The 17,387-nt window shown below is 41.9% G+C and overlaps 1 protein-coding gene across 1 annotated transcript in view; it reads right to left on the bottom strand.

Annotated features, from left to right (window-relative positions):
• Scd5 (stearoyl-CoA desaturase 5) overlaps nucleotides 1-17,387 on the bottom strand; it is a 112,275-nt gene that overhangs the window by 17,894 nt on the left and 76,994 nt on the right. The window contains exon 3 of the mRNA XM_070013213.1: nucleotides 14,252-14,457. Coding sequence (XP_069869314.1) covers nucleotides 14,252-14,457 — 206 coding nt within the window. The remainder of the gene's footprint in view (nucleotides 1-14,251; nucleotides 14,458-17,387) is intronic.

Raw genomic sequence — 17,387 nt, 5'->3', positions numbered from 1 at the left:
AAGCTTTAAGGATCAATATTATCAGATAATGATTGACAAGCAAGACTATTGGCTGGCAAAAAAGAAAGGATAAATATTTGAGGTAGGAATTAAACATGAGCAGTAATGAATGCAAACTTTAGATCTAACTTTGTGAATTCTGATGAGGCAGAAGTGCACCAGACAAAGGGGTGTATAGATAACACGTGTGCTGGAGGCCAGGGGCAGATCCTCTGGCTCAAAGTTACTGGCTTCAGGACTCATCAAACCAAGTGGTTGGTGAGGTGGCTCTGAGGACACTGTAGACACTGGAGGTGCACACTGCAGAAAATGTTCAACAGAAAGTAGGGAAGAGAAGAGTGGTCCTGGTTGTCCAGCTTTGAAATGCTGTTATTCACTGAAATGCTTATGGAAACTGGTCGTTTAGGTTTCTCTTAATCACATGGGGCTCACTTTAAGAAATAGTAGCTAGGTGTAGGTAGTACATGCCTATAATCGAATCCCAGAATTGGGGAGACTGAGACAGGAGGATCTGGAGTTTGAGGCCAGCTTGGGCTATATAGCAAGACCTTGTCTAAAAAAAACTGAGGGGTAGATGAATAGCCTTTTAGAAATTAAACTTTCCAGAAATTGAACTTACATATGATATGCTTGTGTAGTGAATAACAGAGACCTAATGCACACCTTCAGACATACTAACTCATTTAGGCTGCTTTATAGCATGTTCTCCCTAAGTACCACTAGCTGTGCCTCTCTACTGACTTTCAGAAATGGGGGGAGGGGACAGAGGAATGGGCGGGGCCTGGAAGGGGAGTGGAATCTGTGGTGACAAGCCGCAGAGCTAAGCAGTGCCCTCCAGAACGGTGACTTCTCACTGCACAGCCCTGATGAGTGGCATCAAGGCTCTTCCCCTCCCCGGACATGCTTGGTCCCAGTGAAACAAAAAGGCAATGGCTGAGATTTCTGCCCAGGTTTGTTCAGGAAAGGTTTGGTGTCCCCAGTGCTCCTGTATAAAGTGTGCCCATAACGTCACCTTGTATTTCTCCACCCAATCACCCCTGACATTCTCAATAAGGGACAGGATGGTAAGATCCCACCAGAAACTAGAACACACTAAGTTCAGAGGGAAAGTTCCAGAAACTAGAACACACTATGCCAGAGGGAAAGTTCCAGAAACTAGAACATACTCTGCCAGAGGGAAAGTTCCCATAACTGATACCCTCTGTCAGAGGCACTGACGTGACAGCTTTCATAAGACCAATCTAAAGATTCACCTTGATTAACGGGCTGGCTATCAAGGAATTCATTACCTTAAGACAATAGTTTCACTTCAACTGCCAACTGACAAAAAGTCGTTCTTTAGAACTCTCAGCAGCTGGTTTCAGGAACAGACACAATGTACTTTAATTTCACTAACACATATGAATCACACTTTTCCAAAAAGAAAAAAAGAAAATGGGGGAAGGGGTGGTCTGTCATAGGGCTTGAACACATGACCTGGGCACTGTCTCTGAGCTTTTCTGCTCAAGGCTAGTACTCTACCACTTTGAGCCACAGCTCCACTTCTGGTTTTCTGATGATTAACTACAGATAAGAGTCTCACAGACTTTTCTGCTTGGGTTGGCTCTGAACTGTGATCCTCAGATCTCAGCCTCTTGAGTAGGCTGATTTAGTGATGTGAGCCAGCAGCACCTGGCACACTTTTCCAATTTAAAAAAGGGAACATCTGATAAGAAATGCTATGTACTATGCTTTCAGGAAAGAAAGCATCTATATTGTGAACTGCCACATGGCCAGGAGAGAACTGCATGCCCAGGAGCTGAGAAATACCTATACATTATAGTAATTAAGAAACAGAAGGGCTCCATAGAGAAAAATGAAAAAAATACAACCTGCAGTATTCTACCAATTGCATGAGGTATGGGAGCTTGGATGACAATCAAGTCATAGCCAGCTCTTGGATTGATTGCAACCTAATAAGGTCATGATTAAATCATTTGCCTAGTGTTCTAGGTCAATCACTCTTGAACTTGCTAACTCATAGAAACTCCACAGCAATATTAAAAAAAGAGGGGGGGACATTGAGTCATTTAATACTTTCAAAAAATGGTTGTCATAAGGACAGTAACCTTGTAAATCATTTCTTGGAAAGAAATCCAAGTTGGGTAGCAAACTAACTGCTCTGTGTGTAGTGAGCTAGTCCATTTCTTACTTTACACATACCCATTTGTGGTTTCAGATGCCTCTGGTTTACGCAATTTGTTTCCTCTAATAGTCTCTTTCTAGCTTAGTTGACTTCTTTAGAAAAAGAGTTTTCCATGGCATAAACCAGCACTAACGTGACCATTATTACCTATGGAGTATACATCCCAGCCCACAGCACTAAAGGAAGAATAAGAAATGTATGACATGTTAATATATTGTTCGGCCTAGGTTTTGTGACCACTGTACATTCTGCCATAGCCCTTTCCCCAGACTTGAAAGCACTGAGGAAAAAAAAAGAAATATTATGTGCAAAGAGATAATAATGACAGCAGATTTCTCCAAACTATGTAAAACATTTTTAATGCATTGTGTTGGAAAAGAAAGTGCCAACTCCACATTTTATGTCCCATAAAAATACTTTTCAAAACTGAAGGTAAAGAGCTAGGTCCAGTAGTTCACACCACTAATCCTAGCTACTCAGTAGGCAGCAATCTGAGGATTGCAGTTAAAAGTTAGTCTAGGCAGAAAAGTCTGTGAGATTCTTATCTCCAATTAACTAGCAAAAGGCTGGAATTGGAGGTACATCTCAAGGCTTGAGCTCAGAGACAGCACCAGGTCCTGAGTTCAAGCCCCGGGACCAGCCTCTCTGCATTCTCTCCACTAGGAAAAAAGGTAAAGGAAAGGTCTTCAAGGGTTAATTATGCTGGCACATGCCTGTAATCTCAGCTACTCAAGAAGTAGAGATTGGAAGATCATAGTTTGAGACCAGCTCCAGTAAAAAAAATTAGCAAGACTCCACCTTAAGCCTGGTGAGGTAGTTACAGCTGTAATCCCAGCCACAGGGAGGTATGGATAGAAAGATTTCAGATCAAGGCCATCTGGGCAAAGTGGGTCAAGACCTTATGTAAAAAATAGCTGAAGCAAAAAATGAACAGTGCCATGGTTTAAGAGTACCTACTTAACAAGCTGGATGCTTTAAGTTCAAACTCCAGTATATGAAAGAGAGAGAGAGAGAGAGCTGGAAGAAGGCAGGGAGGAAGGGAAGGGAGAAAGGGAAGGGAGGAAGGGAAGGGAGGAAGGAAGGAAGGAAAGAAGGAAGGAAGGAAGGAAGGAAGGAAGGAAGGAAGGAAGGAAGGAAGGAAGGAAGGAAAGAGCTAGTATGAGTTATTACAAAGACTATATAGCAAAATATCCACTTGACTTTTCTGAAATAGAATAATTATAAGCTTTTTTTTTTTTTTTTTTGCCAGTTCTAGGGCTTGAACTCAGGGCCTTGGTACTGTCCTTGAGCTTCTTTTGCTCAAAGCTATGGCTTTACCACTTGAGCCACAGCATCACTTTCAGCTTTTTTCTGAATTGTTTATTGGAGATAAAAGTCTCACAGATTTTTCCTGCCTAGGCTGGCTTTGAACCACAACCCTCAGATCACGGCCTCCTGAGTAGCTAGGATTACAGGCTTGAGTCGCCACGGGAACCCTGGCTCAACTCTTCCGTTGTAATCTTTGTTTTCTTCCAGTACTGGGGTCTGAACTCAGGGCCTCACACTTGATAGACTGACATTCTACCACTGATCCACATCTCCAGCCCTATCTTTTTTTTTTCCAGCCCTATCTTTTACTGGTTATTTTTGGAGAATCTTGTCTTCTTCCTCCCAGTCTCCCAGCATGCACCAGAACCACGATCTGCCTAATTTAGCTTCCCATCATTGCTGAGATCACTGATACACACCACTCCATCCAGCTTCCTTCCATGGAGATGGTGGCAGACTTTTCTTCCCTGGGCTTATCTAAAACTGAGATTCCTCCAACCTCCTATGTGGCCAGGATTATGGGCTTCAGCCATTAGCATGTGATTTTACTTTTATCTTGATACTTATTTACGTTCCTAAATGTTCCTCTGTGAGCCTGAATCACATTTTGTACTAAAAAATAGAATCATACTGAAAATATGCTTAAGGTCTGCTCATAATGTATGGATTTCAAATACTCAAGGGTTATTGAAATTTTATAAGCTAATTGTCAGAGGAAGAAATAGCAACTAGACAATGAATTTTTATGTTTCTCTGCTTTTTTTTTTTTAACCTTAGTATATAATAAAGAAGAAGATAGGGGCTGGGAAGGTGGCTCAGTGGTAGAGCGCATGCCTTGCATGCTTGAGGCCCTGGGTTCAATTCCTCAACCCCACATAAGCAAAAAGAAAAAAGCCGGAAGTGGCACTGTGGCTCAAGTGGTAGAGTGCTAGCCTTGAGCTGAAGAGCTGAGGGACAGTGCCCAGGCCCAGAGTTCAGGCCCCACAACCGGACCAAAAAAAAAAAGAAGAAGAAGAAGAAGAAGAAGATATAACAGAAGGGCAAAAAGCCTTTTCCTTGATGCATAATTAATGGCAATAATGAACAAGGAACAGAAGCTTCCTATAAATGCTGTTACATTCTACTGACTGAAGTCTTGGAGTTAGAGCTGTGTTCTTGCTTTGAAGGACAGTTTATTCCAAGAACACATGGAGGATAGTCTGGAATTCTGTTTCCTGCAGGGACAAGAAAGAAAATCAGGAACTGATACTACATATTACTGAGAGTGGTATCTACTCACACCAAAATGTCTTTTAAAGTTAACCCTAGTTACTCAGGAGGCTGAGATCTTGTGGATGGTGATTCCACATCAGCAGAGGTAGGAAAGCCCATCAGATTCTTATGTCCAATTAACTAAAAAAAAAAAAAAGCCAGAATTGGAGCTGTGGCTCAAGTAGTAGAACAACAGCCTTGAGCTCTGGGACAGCAAACAACCAGGTCCTTGAGTTCAAGTCTTAGGACTGGCACAAAAAAAAAGTCTTTTAAATGTTAACCTTGCTTGAATCTTTAAATAAATACTTATATTTTACATTAATCTTTTTTTTCTTTTGGTCTTTTAAGATAGGGTACTTATTATAGTTGTAGCCCAGTCTGGCTTTGAACTCTTAATCCTCCTGCTTCAGCTGCCCAAAATCTGGGAGTACAGATGTGTTCCCTTCTATCCAGTTAACTAAGACTTCTTTAAAGCTTTGGTAGTGTTTTCTGGATAGAAAATAACGTATAGCAAACATACACTATACTTTTTTTCACTTGGTTAATCAAGACAATGGGGAGGCAGAGTATTTAGGATTTAAGTCTGGAATCCAGAGCCTACCACTTTGCAGGCAGATTTACTGAAAGGATCAAAAATGTATGAAGACGGTTACTAAACAATTGCTACTGCTGTATGAAGATGTCATTATTGCCATCAACAATGAACTGAGATAACCTGTTACCAATAATATTTCCAGACTTCACTGACACCTGTGGGTAAATATATTGTGCTTTCCATGTAAGGAGCAGAATACTTGCATCCAGAAATTTGATCTCCTCATCTGGCCAAGGGAATTTCTTACACACAAAAATGGATGGTCCGTGTGAAAAACATGACTGTTATCCTAGTTGATTCCCCACTCCCTCCCCCCTCCCGCCTCCCAAAGTTCCAGGAGCAAAAATGCCACTTACAGAGTCAAAGAAAGTGACATTTGTACTTGGAATTTTTTGACAAGTCAAAACAAGCTGCTGAATTCTCTGCTCCACTGATTTCTCCTCTGCCAAAATGCTGGCCCAGTACAAGAGGGAAGTTTTGGCTAGAACCTCAGCACTAAACCATCTCTGTCCCGAAACCAGACTAATTCAGCTGTTTGACTCAGCAACCACGATCTTCTTAGAAAGGCTAAAACTTATCAAAGTAATGGAAGAGTTTATTTACCTCTTCCATTGGCTCTCAATAACTCAATAAAACACAATATGCATTTCTTATGTGTGCCAGGCCTGGGCTTGAATTCAGAGTCTGAGTGCTGTGTCTTAGCATTTTTGCTCAAGGATGGTGTTCTCCCACTTGAGCCAATACCACTTCCAGGTTTTTGGTGGTTAATTGGAGATAAGAGTCTTATAAACTTTCCTGCTAACTTATAAACTCAGATCTCAGCCACCTGAACAGCTAGGCTTATAGCATGAGCCACCAGAGCCCAGATATCATAGAGCCTTAAAAGCCTTAAAAAGCACTAATTGTCAACACATCTCCCCTGCCACCCCTTCCCCTTCCTCTTCCTTTTGTACCTTCTTTGATAGTACTGAAGTTTATGCCTTTTTCTTACTAGACTGACGCTCTACTGCATGAGACTGGCCCCAGCTCATTTAACTTTTGTTATTTTTTTAAAATAAGTAACGTTTTGTATTTAGGCCCAGATTAGTCTGGATTGCAATCTTCCTATTTACAATTCCCACATAGCTAGGATGTCAGAAGCACCCCCACGCAGCCAGATTTTTATTGGGTAAGTTGGTAGTCTTGCAGGTTTTGTCCAGACTGACCTTGAACCACAAACTTCCCACTCTCAGCCTTCTAAAGACCTTGAACCACAAACTTCCCACTCTCAGCCTTCTAAGTAGCTAGGTTTACAGACATGACCCACCACACCTGGCATTCCCCCAAACTACAAATGTCTGAATGTCTTGTTATCCAGAATCTTTCCACTGGAGAGAATTTTCCTTTGTTCAAAATACAAATAAGTGACCAGAAGGGCTATAGCTGTGGCTCAAGTGGTAGAGCATGTAATGAATACATTCTGTATGACTCCAAAATAGAGGGTATGTCATTACTCACTCATCCAAACTCATCAACTGCATAACATTAAAATGAACTATAGCCAGCCACCAGTGGCTTGCATCTGTAATCCTGGCTACTCAGGAAGCTGAGATCTGAGAATCAAAGTTTCAAATGCAGGACAAGCAAACATATCTAAGGGACTCTTATCTCTATTTAACCAGTAAAATCCTGAAAATAGAAGTGTGGCTCAAGTGGTAGAGCACCAACCTTAAGCAAAAAAGCAACAGTACAAGACCCTAAGTTTGAATCCCACTGCTGGTACACACACACAAAAAGAGAACCATAACTATGGACTCTGGGTAAGACTGATAGGGCAATGCACATTCAACAATAGGAACAAATGGATATCTCTATACCTCACTCTTAATTTTTCTGTAAACCTTAACTGATTCTTTACAATCCAATAAAAAGAAGTGTCACTGTGAGACCTGCTGTTCATTCTTGGGAGTTGAGACTCATGACAGTACACTAGGGAACAACTTGAGATGAACTGAGCTTCAAGAAAGAAGCTACTCAATTGCCTCTCTTCCTGGAATGACAGGAGTTATACATTTTCATCTCTTGCCAAGATATTAAAATCAAAGTGCTTTTCTGTTCTGGTTCATTCCATCCACTTCCTTGTGGTTCACCTCCTCACCATGGAAATGAGACAAGGGCTTTCTGTCATGTGTTTAGACCAGCTAGCTTCCCAGTCATTTCACAAATGCATATGGCAATGTCAGCTCATGACCTCTGAAGTTATTTATTGTCTATAATAGAATCATTAGGCTAGCACTAGAAGAAACTCTCTGGACTCTGTGTGTGTGTTGGGGGAGGGGTGGTGTGCCAGTCCTGGGGCTTGATCTCAGGGCCCAGGTGCTGTCCTTGAGTCTCTTTTACTCAAAGCTAGTGTTCTACCACTTGAGCCATAGCTCTGCTTCAAGTTTTGGGGTACTTCATTAGAGATCAGAGTGTCACAAACTTTCCTGCCCAGGCTATCTTCAGACCGCAATCCTCAGATCTCAGCCTCTTGAAGAGCTAGGATTTCAAGTGTGAGCCATAGGTGCCCGGCAGTCTCTGGACTTTTATCTTCATTCTGTCATGTCAGAAAAATGATTTGAGATTTCAGTTTTCTGATCACTAAGCTGGAGAGAGGCAAGTGACCTTCTTATTTCACAAACAATATAACAAGGCTGAGTAACATGTGACTGCCAAATGCTCTGCTTTAGGCAAAAAAAAAGAGAAAGAAATACTGAAATGCCACTTTTTCTTCCTTACACATAGGATTCATTCAAGTGTGCAATGATTAAGAAGGTATATGTCCATATTTCCCTGAGTACAGACATACCCAGTAAGAGGAAGGTGGATAGTCTGTATGCATCTTCTAGGAAGATTCCTTACAAGCAACTGACTCACTCATCAGGACATCGCTTAGTTCCCCTCATTCCCCTCCCCCAGCTGCCTTCCTGTTGGAGCTTAGTAGTCAGCATGTCCTATAAATGACACAAAGAATGAAGGTTACATGCTATAGTGGCTGAGGAGAAACAACAGGATCTAATTCTCTCTATTTACCCAACATCTCTACCCAGGACTGCCAGATTCCAGAATGCTTTTAATTGTAAGAGAAAGAAACCTCTATCTTGTGTTTAATCCAAAACACACATCCTAACCTATAGAACCATATCCATGGCTCCCTTCCAGGTATATCCACACATTTGCAAGGCCTAGGCCAGGAGTGCCAGTGGAGGCCCCTGCCTGGCTTTCCCTCTTCTTTTCCCACCTCTGGCTTTGTCTGCACTGAGCTCACTTAACTAGGTTAGAGTCACCATGCTACCACTGTCCCTGGGCATGCATGCATACTTTTTAGGAGGACAGAGCCCAGGGAGAGGCTGATACAGACTTTGGAACTGGGCTCAGGGTCTCCTGCACAGGGATGCTAAGATCTAGGAACTCAGCATGATCTAAAAGTCTGAGAAGGTTCTAGCTGCCGTGTCCCTTGGACCCCATGATCTCTGCACCTTATGAGAAGAAGCACATCCCTTTAAGTAAAGACGTAAGAAGATGCCTTAGCAGCCAGGTTCTAAAAGCAACCATTTTCATCTTGAACTTTCATCTCTGTAATGTCTGACTTTGCACCATTCACCAGCACAGCAAATTGTGCAGTCATCTAGTTAACTACTTGCTATAAAAGCCTTGGGAAAATTAACTTCTGTGGGAAAAGTGTGAGACTATGGTGCTTTTCAGTTCATATTACATCTTCTTTTATTACATGATATAAAAGAAAGACCACTGAGCCCAACTCTCTACCATGCTTTTCTTTAGTGAGTCATCATTAGCCCACATTTATCTATCGATCTGATGTATCACCTATATCCCACCCTGAGTGGACTGAACAGGGCCTCTAGTCTTTTATCTCTATCCCTTGCATAGCAACCTGTTTGAGGAAACTCCGAGAAGCATTTGGCTGGATCTGTTTGCACAAACACTGTCCCTCACCTAGGAGTACAATGGAGTGAGCTGCATACCGTGTATACCCCCAACTGGGAAAGGGACCCCTGCCCTCAGAGAACCAAATAGAAACCAGCAGAATTCAACAGAAGTCACTGAAATGCCCCCAAATCAACCAAACACTTTTCCCTGTCACTTAGGAAGTCAAAGACTGAGTCCCGATGGGACAGTACCTCAGACAATGTGGTCTCCTCCAACTCACATACCCCAAACACTGACTTTGAAATCAACTTGGCACTGGCAGAACCAGTAGAACTAACTTTTTGAACAATGAGAAAACCCAAACCACTGGACAGTTTTCTTCACTGAGTTCAGTGTGTAAGCCTTATTTTGGATCAAAGGTCTCTGTGTTCTCTCAGCTGGATAATTACCAAAAGACCTGAATGCCTTCCCACACAGCTAAGAGCTGCTATATGACTTTCAGACAGTAAGAATAACCAGAACATTAAGAAAACAATACAAGATTCAGGGACCTGGATATCCAGCTTTCCATCCACGTGTTTTATTGGTTTCCCCATGGATGTACTCTGTGTGTGTGTGTGTGTGTGTGTGTGTGTGTGTGTGTGTGTGTGTGTAAAGTTTTTCTGTAATATTATGCTGCTTTGATGTTTTCAAAGCCTTTCTAGCTAGGAAGAGAATGCCTTTCTGGGTCCAGCCAATTCTGGGAGGCACAATGGTCCCAGCCTGGAGTACACCTGTGAACTACAAGTCAACTCATCCAGAGCTGGACTCCTGTGCCTGTCCATACACAAGAAGAGTCGATAATCCTCTGCTGCAGGTAACAAGAGACCATTCCTATAGCTTAGAGCCTGCAGACTGAAGTGTTTCACTAAACCATATAATAGAAAGCTGTTTATGGCTGAGCACTGATAGCTTATACCTATAATCCTAGTGGCTCAGGAGGTTGAGATTTGAGGATCACATTTTGAAGCCAGCTGAGCAGGAAAGTCTGTGAGACTATAATTAACTAGCAAAAAAACCCCAAAACAACAAAAAAAAAAACCCAGAAATGTAGGTGTAGCTTAAGTGCTAGAGTACCAGTGTAGAGCAAAAAAGTTAAGGAATAAGGAAGAGCACAGGCCCTGAGTTCAAGCTCCAGGACAAGAAAGAAAGAAAGAAAGAAAGAAAGAAAGAAAGAAAGAAAGAAAGAAAGAAAGAAAGAAAGAAAGAAAGAAAGAAAGAAAGAAAGAAAGAAAGAAAGAAAGAAAGGAAGGAAGAAAGAGAAAGAAGGGAGGGAGGGAGGGAGGGAGGGAGAGAGAAGAAAGAAAGAAAGAGAAAGAGAGAAAGAGAAAAAGAAGGGAAAAAAGGAAGAGAAAGAGAGGGAGGGAGGGAAGGAAAGAGGGAGGGAAGAAGGGAGGGAATTAGGAAGGAATGGAGGGAGGGAGGGAAGAAGGAAAGAAAGAGAGAGAGAGAGAGAGGGAAGGAGGAAGGAAGGAAGGTGATTAAGCTTAAGCATGAAGGTGATTAAGACCAGCGATTCACAAACCGTGCACCCTACCCTGCTCTACCTTGCCTTTCTAGAGGAGTCCTCAGAAGGACTCTAATCTCAGTTTTCCTCTTGCTCTTATTTTCTGCCTCTTGACCACATGAAGGTGCCCCATCTCACCCCTGCATGGGTTCCCAAGACTCTTATCTCCAGGACATATAACTATAATGTACTTTGTAATTATGGTCTTTTCTTTGTTTCCTCTTGCATTTGCATCTGACTGATCAGCACAGAATAAAAAGTGGAGAAAATGGAGGCATGTTTCACATGCTTTGTAAGGTTCCTTGTGGTGTTAAAGTTCAATGGTTCAATGAAGTTTTGTGATATGATAACCATGTGAAATACCATTCTCTATGTTTTCCTTACCACCACCTCTATCTTGCTCAGGTCTAGTTGCTTCCACAAGCTCTTCCTCACCCTTTACTCTGTGGGGTGGTGGCTGAGGAGACCCATTTCACATTCCCACAGAGGCCTGGGCTGTGTTACAGCACTCCCTCTCACTAGGGTATAATTGTCTGGAAATTAATTTGTGAGTTCCCAGCTCCTTTGAAAATGTAGAAGCCAACTTTTAGGGCCACATCCTCAACACTCATGTCCAGCAGGACCTCAGGATCTCTATGAAACAATGACACAAGTGAATGATCTCTAATAGCCATGACCCACATAGCACACACATAATGAATCTGATTACAATATTATTAAAGGAAAAGATGGGGGGGAACCTTCCATTTTTATGGTCTAAGAAACCCTGACTATTACACGTAGCTAGCTCAGTTCTTATTAAGAAAACTAAAGAGCCTTTGCCTTCTTTTATGTGCTCTCCAAATTAATCTAAGATCTGATTGTCCCAAAGTGTTAGTAATTATATAGTGCTATCATTTATATCACAGAATTGAAAATAACATACATATCCAAGCACAGTGATGGTTAAATAAACAGTGGCATGCTCAACAGATAGATTGTCCTTTGGGCTTTAACAATTTATATCTACAGTATAATCTGAAGTTAAGGGCAAGATAAAAAATTACATATGCAGTGTAACTGCTATCATGACAAATATATCAAATGTACGCATACAAACTGGATATTACTGGTGGTGTATTATCCTCTCTCTACTACAAATTTTTCAGCTCTCTTTTTTTCTTTCTTCCTTTTATTTTCTTTATTTGTGTGCAGATACCAGGGCTTGTATTTAGGGCCTGGGTGCTATCCATTAGCTTTTTTGCTCAATGCTTGTGCTCTACCACTTGAGTCTTTCTTCCACTCAGGAATTTTTGCTGGTTAATTAAAGATGGAGTTTCAGAACTTTCACAGGCTGGTCTTGAACCTCGATCCTCAAATCTCAGCCTCCTGAGTGGCTAGAATGACAGATATGAGCCACCAGCACCTCTTAAATGACCTTTCATATATTACTCTCAGGATGACACATCGAAATCAACAAATCATTTACTTGCTCATTGAAAACATGCCATTATTTTCTGCTCTAAATTTAGTCTGTACATATGAAATGAGTCTACCTGGAAGAGGTTTATTGAGGCACAAAACTAGACGACCCTATAGGAAAAGCAATAGAAGTGATAGGAGACATATGGAATCTTCTTTTCTTTTCTTTCTTTTTTTTTTTTTTTTTTGCCGGTCATGGACCTGAACTCTGGGCCTGGGCACTGTCCCTCAGCTCTTCAGCTCAAGGTGAGTGCTCTACCTCTTGAGCCACAGCACCACTTCCGGCGTTTTCTGTTTATGTGGTGCTGAGGAATCGAACCCAGGGCCTCATGCATGCAAGGCAAGCACTCTACCACTGAGCCACCTTCCCAGCCCACATATGGAATCTTCTAACACAATGTCCAGGTAATTAATAATCCTCATGGCTGACATTTATGAGCTCTTAGTATGAGCCCCAAATTTTCCCTATTTTTGTTTTCATTAAATCTTCGTAAAAGCTATGGGAGATGGCTATCACTGTTACTCCAATTTTATAGATGAATACAGATGTAGGGTGCTTAATTCCCTATGGTTAGGGGGAGCATGGGGTTTGATGGAGGTAGTCCACCTCCATGGTCTGCCATTTTCTCGCTCCATTTGTGTTTCCTTCAGTGTAAGTAAAAGGAGAGGCTGCCAGGGGAAAAAATTCCAGTATAAACCATACTTCCTTCATGCAAGAATTCTTGTGTTGGATGGGGGCCATGGCTTCTGTTTCCATTTTATGCTCAAACAGACTGTGTGCTGCTAAGTCCTCAGACAACTCTGACCTATCAGAGACAGTCTTTAGAAACCACTTATCTACACATAATAGTCAGACCAGAGAATGATCTAAAAGTTGTTGTCTTTACATATAAATCCAGTACATTAGGAACAACAAGTCCATTGATGGAAGTTAGTATGGCCAGTTTCAGACTCAGACCAACCAGGACATGGTACATGCCAGCTTTCTAATGAAAAGGTGACCAAGGGTAGGCCTTCTGGTTGCTAGCACAACCCAGCCACAGGCCATCTTTCTTCATGTGTTTGTTGAAAATATTTTCACTATGAATACTGACCAAATGAATACACTCAGTTGACACTAATTTGGTTATGCGGGTACTTTGAGGCTTCCTGTTTCATGGTCTTATTTTTCTGTACTCAGAACATTAGGATACATACATACATATATATATATATATATATATATATATCGATCTATCTATCTATCTATCTATCTATCTATCTATCTATCTATCTATCTATCTATCTATATCTATATATATTGGGCTGGAAAGGTGGCTCAGTGGTAGAGTGCTTGCCTCGCATGAATGAGGCCCTGGGTTCAATTCCTCAGCACCACATGCACAGAAAAAGCCAGATGTAGCACTATGGCTCAAGTGGTAGAAAGTGCTAGTCTTAAGCTGAAAAGCTGAGGGACAGTGCCTAGGCCCAGAGTTCAAGCCACAATGGACAAAACAAAACAAAACAAAACAAAAAGAAAGAAAGGAAGAAAAAAATAGTGATATAACATTTCCATGGGTGAGGGGGGTGTCTGGGAGAAAACAGCAGAAGACAGCAGGATACTTGGAGAAAAGTGGTTCTGTTGGAGACAAGTGTGTCACTAAAATAAAGCAAGACATCCTCCCCCAACACCTCTGGCCATCCCAGGAAGACATAAGTGAGATTCCTTGAAATCCACCAACTGGTTCATTTCAAGACTGGCCAGAAGGAAGAGATGCTGGGTTTAATGGAAATCTATTACAGTGAAACTTAAATGTCAACATAAACTTGCCAACAGAAAGAACTTAATGAGCAAAAAGAAACTGATTTTTTTTTAAGGCGGCGGAGGAGAGCCCAACAAGGTCCATTCTCCTGAGGTATGGAACAAGAGGGGTATGGAGCAGTCACTGCGCCTTCTTGGGCTCTGTCTCTTGCCTGGACCCCAAGCAACGACTGTCTAGGAGCTCCATTGACTTACTTTCTCTGGAACTGGACCACAGGGTCCGCCAGCAGGTCCGTGACGTCAAGGTTCCGTCCCTTCTCGATGACATCTGGATGCTTGCGCACCAACAGCCACCCGATGTGGGAGAAGAAGAAGCCTCGGCGGGCGTTGTGGGGGTCAGCGTCTGTCTCTGAGTACTTGTGGTGGGCGCGGTGGTCCCTCGCCCACTCAAAGATGTCATTCTGCAAGGAGAAAGCAGAGCCTGAACCAAGAAGCAAAATGCCAAATGCCTTTCTGGAAATGTTCCCTCCCCTGCTCACTTCTGTTTCCCTCCTATCCTGCACCTCAAGTCTAAGCCCTGAGGGTGGTCAGGGTGGCTTTCATCAGCAAGGGTAAACCCTCATTTGTGTTTGGGATGTGCCCACCGAGGAGGCTCAGATTGGTAGGTGGATACGTGGAGAGACCTGGAATGCTTCGAGGTCTCTCACATGGTGTTACTAAGAAGAACATTTCTAACAGAAAACTTGAGGCCCAACCTCAGGATGGAGTTTGGCTGGTCAGAGTAGGGAGCAACATGGAGCAGGTTAGGAGAGTGTGTTGTTGGTTCCAGACTGGGATACTTCTGCCTCCCTCCCAGTTTCAATGACCTTCATAGCCCATTCAGGGAGAGACCTTAAAAAGTTAAAAACCCTCAGAGGTACTTGTCCAGATCTCTACTAAATACTCAAGTACAAGTGACATTGACTATGACTTCTCTAATAGAATATCAGAAAGGGAGGGGAGAAAATGTCCAGTCCACCCAGAATTTGGTGCATTTGCCAGTCTCCACCAAGCACTTATCCATTTATCAAAACCTAAGGGTCAGGACATAACACCCTACTGAGCCTCTTATGATGGGAGATATTGAAAGTATATCTGGAGACTGGAGGTCCTGGGTGAGTGTCAGGGACAAGGCAGGTCGTTCTAATTAATGAGACCCTGTCTATAGCCATGGCCTGTTGGATCTGTAAACATTCAACTGATATTATCTGGTGTGTTTGTTTTATTCTAACAATGCTTTCCAAAAACATTGAAGCAAATGAGATTAGGAAATTGTGCTTTTGATAGGAAGTCCTGAAAATAGAAAAAAATCAATAGTAATTAAATCTTTTTTTACTTAAATCATTTCCATACTGTAATAGTGTTTTATTTCATAATATTCCAGATTATTTTATAGGAGCAATTCATATTGTTCTTATAGGGACATTTCCAAGATATTGGCTTCATCCTTGTGATGAGAAGGAAAGGGATTATTCCATTCTTAATGTATCAGCAGTTCTTCTAATCCAAAGAAGGTTCCTGAGTTTTGGTTTCTTTGGTTTACTCAATGCTGCTACAGCCTATTTAGGTTTTCTTTTAATTTCTTAAAATATAATTCTATTGTTGTTATTAAGGTGTTGTACAACAGGCTTGCCATTTCATAAGTCAGGTAATGAATGAGTGCGTTTCTTTTTTTGACAGTGTCACCCCTTCCTTTACTTTCCCCCAGTTTCTCCCTCCTGTCCCTGCCTACAAGTAGCATATACATATAAGTATACACTTAATATCATGAGTACACTTGTTCGTCCATCCTCCTTCACTTTGGCCCCCACCCAAAGACCAAAAAGCCCAAAGCAAAAACAAACAACAAGAGCTTACCTAGTTTTGTTCATCCCATAGCTCACTGTAAAAGACTTTAATTTACTTAACACTTGAATAATGGGATAGAGAAGAGAGAAAAGAGGTTGAAGAAAGTGAGCACAGTGAGGCATACCTTTAATCCTAGCACTTGGGAGTCAAGGAGAATAGGATCTCAAGTGTCAGGCCAGCCTGAGCTACAGAGCAAGATTCTGTCTCAAACTTACCTCATTCTCCTGCCAAACAAACAACACAAAAAGCAACTTTGACTATGAAGAAAATGGGTACCTAGAAGTCTGTTTTAAGCAAAAATTATAGCCTGGCTTATTTCGATATTAAAGAGGTAGAATGTACCAGTGTGCATAACCATAGCATGTGGAAAGTATCTTATTATTTATAACTACGGAATTTGGAGGTGGAAAAGAATTTCCCAACTAATTCCTTTATTATCACTTTTATTGTGATGCCCATCCAAACATGGTGACATAAGAAGATAACATACCATATCCCATTCACAGATGGCAGCATTAAGTCTTAGAAGATGTTGTTTATCTAGTAAGTCATCACAGTAATAGAACCAACACGGAACTCCCTCAATTCTCACTTTACAGTTCTACCAATAAGTCATACTTCTTGTTATTCAACTAACGGTGTAGAGAACTCTCATTTTTCTTTTTAAAAGTTATATTAGCTCTTCAATGACATGTAATTTTGTGGAAACTCTAAGTAAGGAGTCCCAGAGGGATAGAAACATTCTCAAAAAAGAACGTTCCCCCCCCAAAAAAAAAAACAAGTTTAGCTGGGCGTTGGTGGCTCACGCCTGTAATCCTAGCTATTCAAGAGGCTGAGATCTGAGGATCACGGTTCAAGCCAGCCCAGGCAGGAAAGACCGTGAGACTCCTAACTCCAATAAACCACTAGAAAACCGGAAGTGGTGCTGTAGCTCAAGTGGTAGAGCGCTCGCCTTGAGCTGAAGAGCACAGGGACAGCACCCAAGCCCAGAGTTCAAGTTCCACAGCCGACAAAAAACAAACAAACAAAAAAACAAGCTTATGCTAAATTGGAAGAAAGAGATCTTCATCTTTTTTTTGGGTCCGGTTGTGGGGCCTGAACTCTGGGCCTGGGCGCTGTCCCTCAGCTCTTCAGCTCAAGGCTAGCGCTCTACCACTTGAGCCACAGCGCCACTTCCAGCTTTTTTTCTTTTTGCTAATGTGGTGCTAAGGAATCAAACCCAGGGCCTCATGCATGCAAGGCAAGCGCTCTACCACTGAGCCACCTTCCCAGCCCTCTTCTTCATCTTAAGTCCTTTTACTTTGATTCCTTCCTAACAGAAGCTGTAATTATAGGAGAAAGCTAGGGCTCAGGCCATGTTCCAAAAAAGGCAAGCCTGCAACTGAGCTAAGATATAGTTTTGTAATCCTTTGTCATTATTTTCTTTCTAATAGTGAAGTTCAGTCCAGTGTGTGTGTGGTTGGGGGGAGGGGAGGAAAAGCTCAAAGAACAAGTCACTAATAAA

This window comes from Dipodomys merriami, unplaced genomic scaffold (assembly GCF_024711535.1).
Source record: "Dipodomys merriami isolate MVZ:Mamm:240054 unplaced genomic scaffold, mDipMer1.0.p SCAF_9, whole genome shotgun sequence".
NCBI classification, from domain to species: domain Eukaryota; kingdom Metazoa; phylum Chordata; class Mammalia; order Rodentia; family Heteromyidae; genus Dipodomys; species Dipodomys merriami.
The sequence above is the reverse complement of the archived record's forward strand: the minus strand, read 5'-3'. Positions and strand labels throughout refer to the sequence as shown.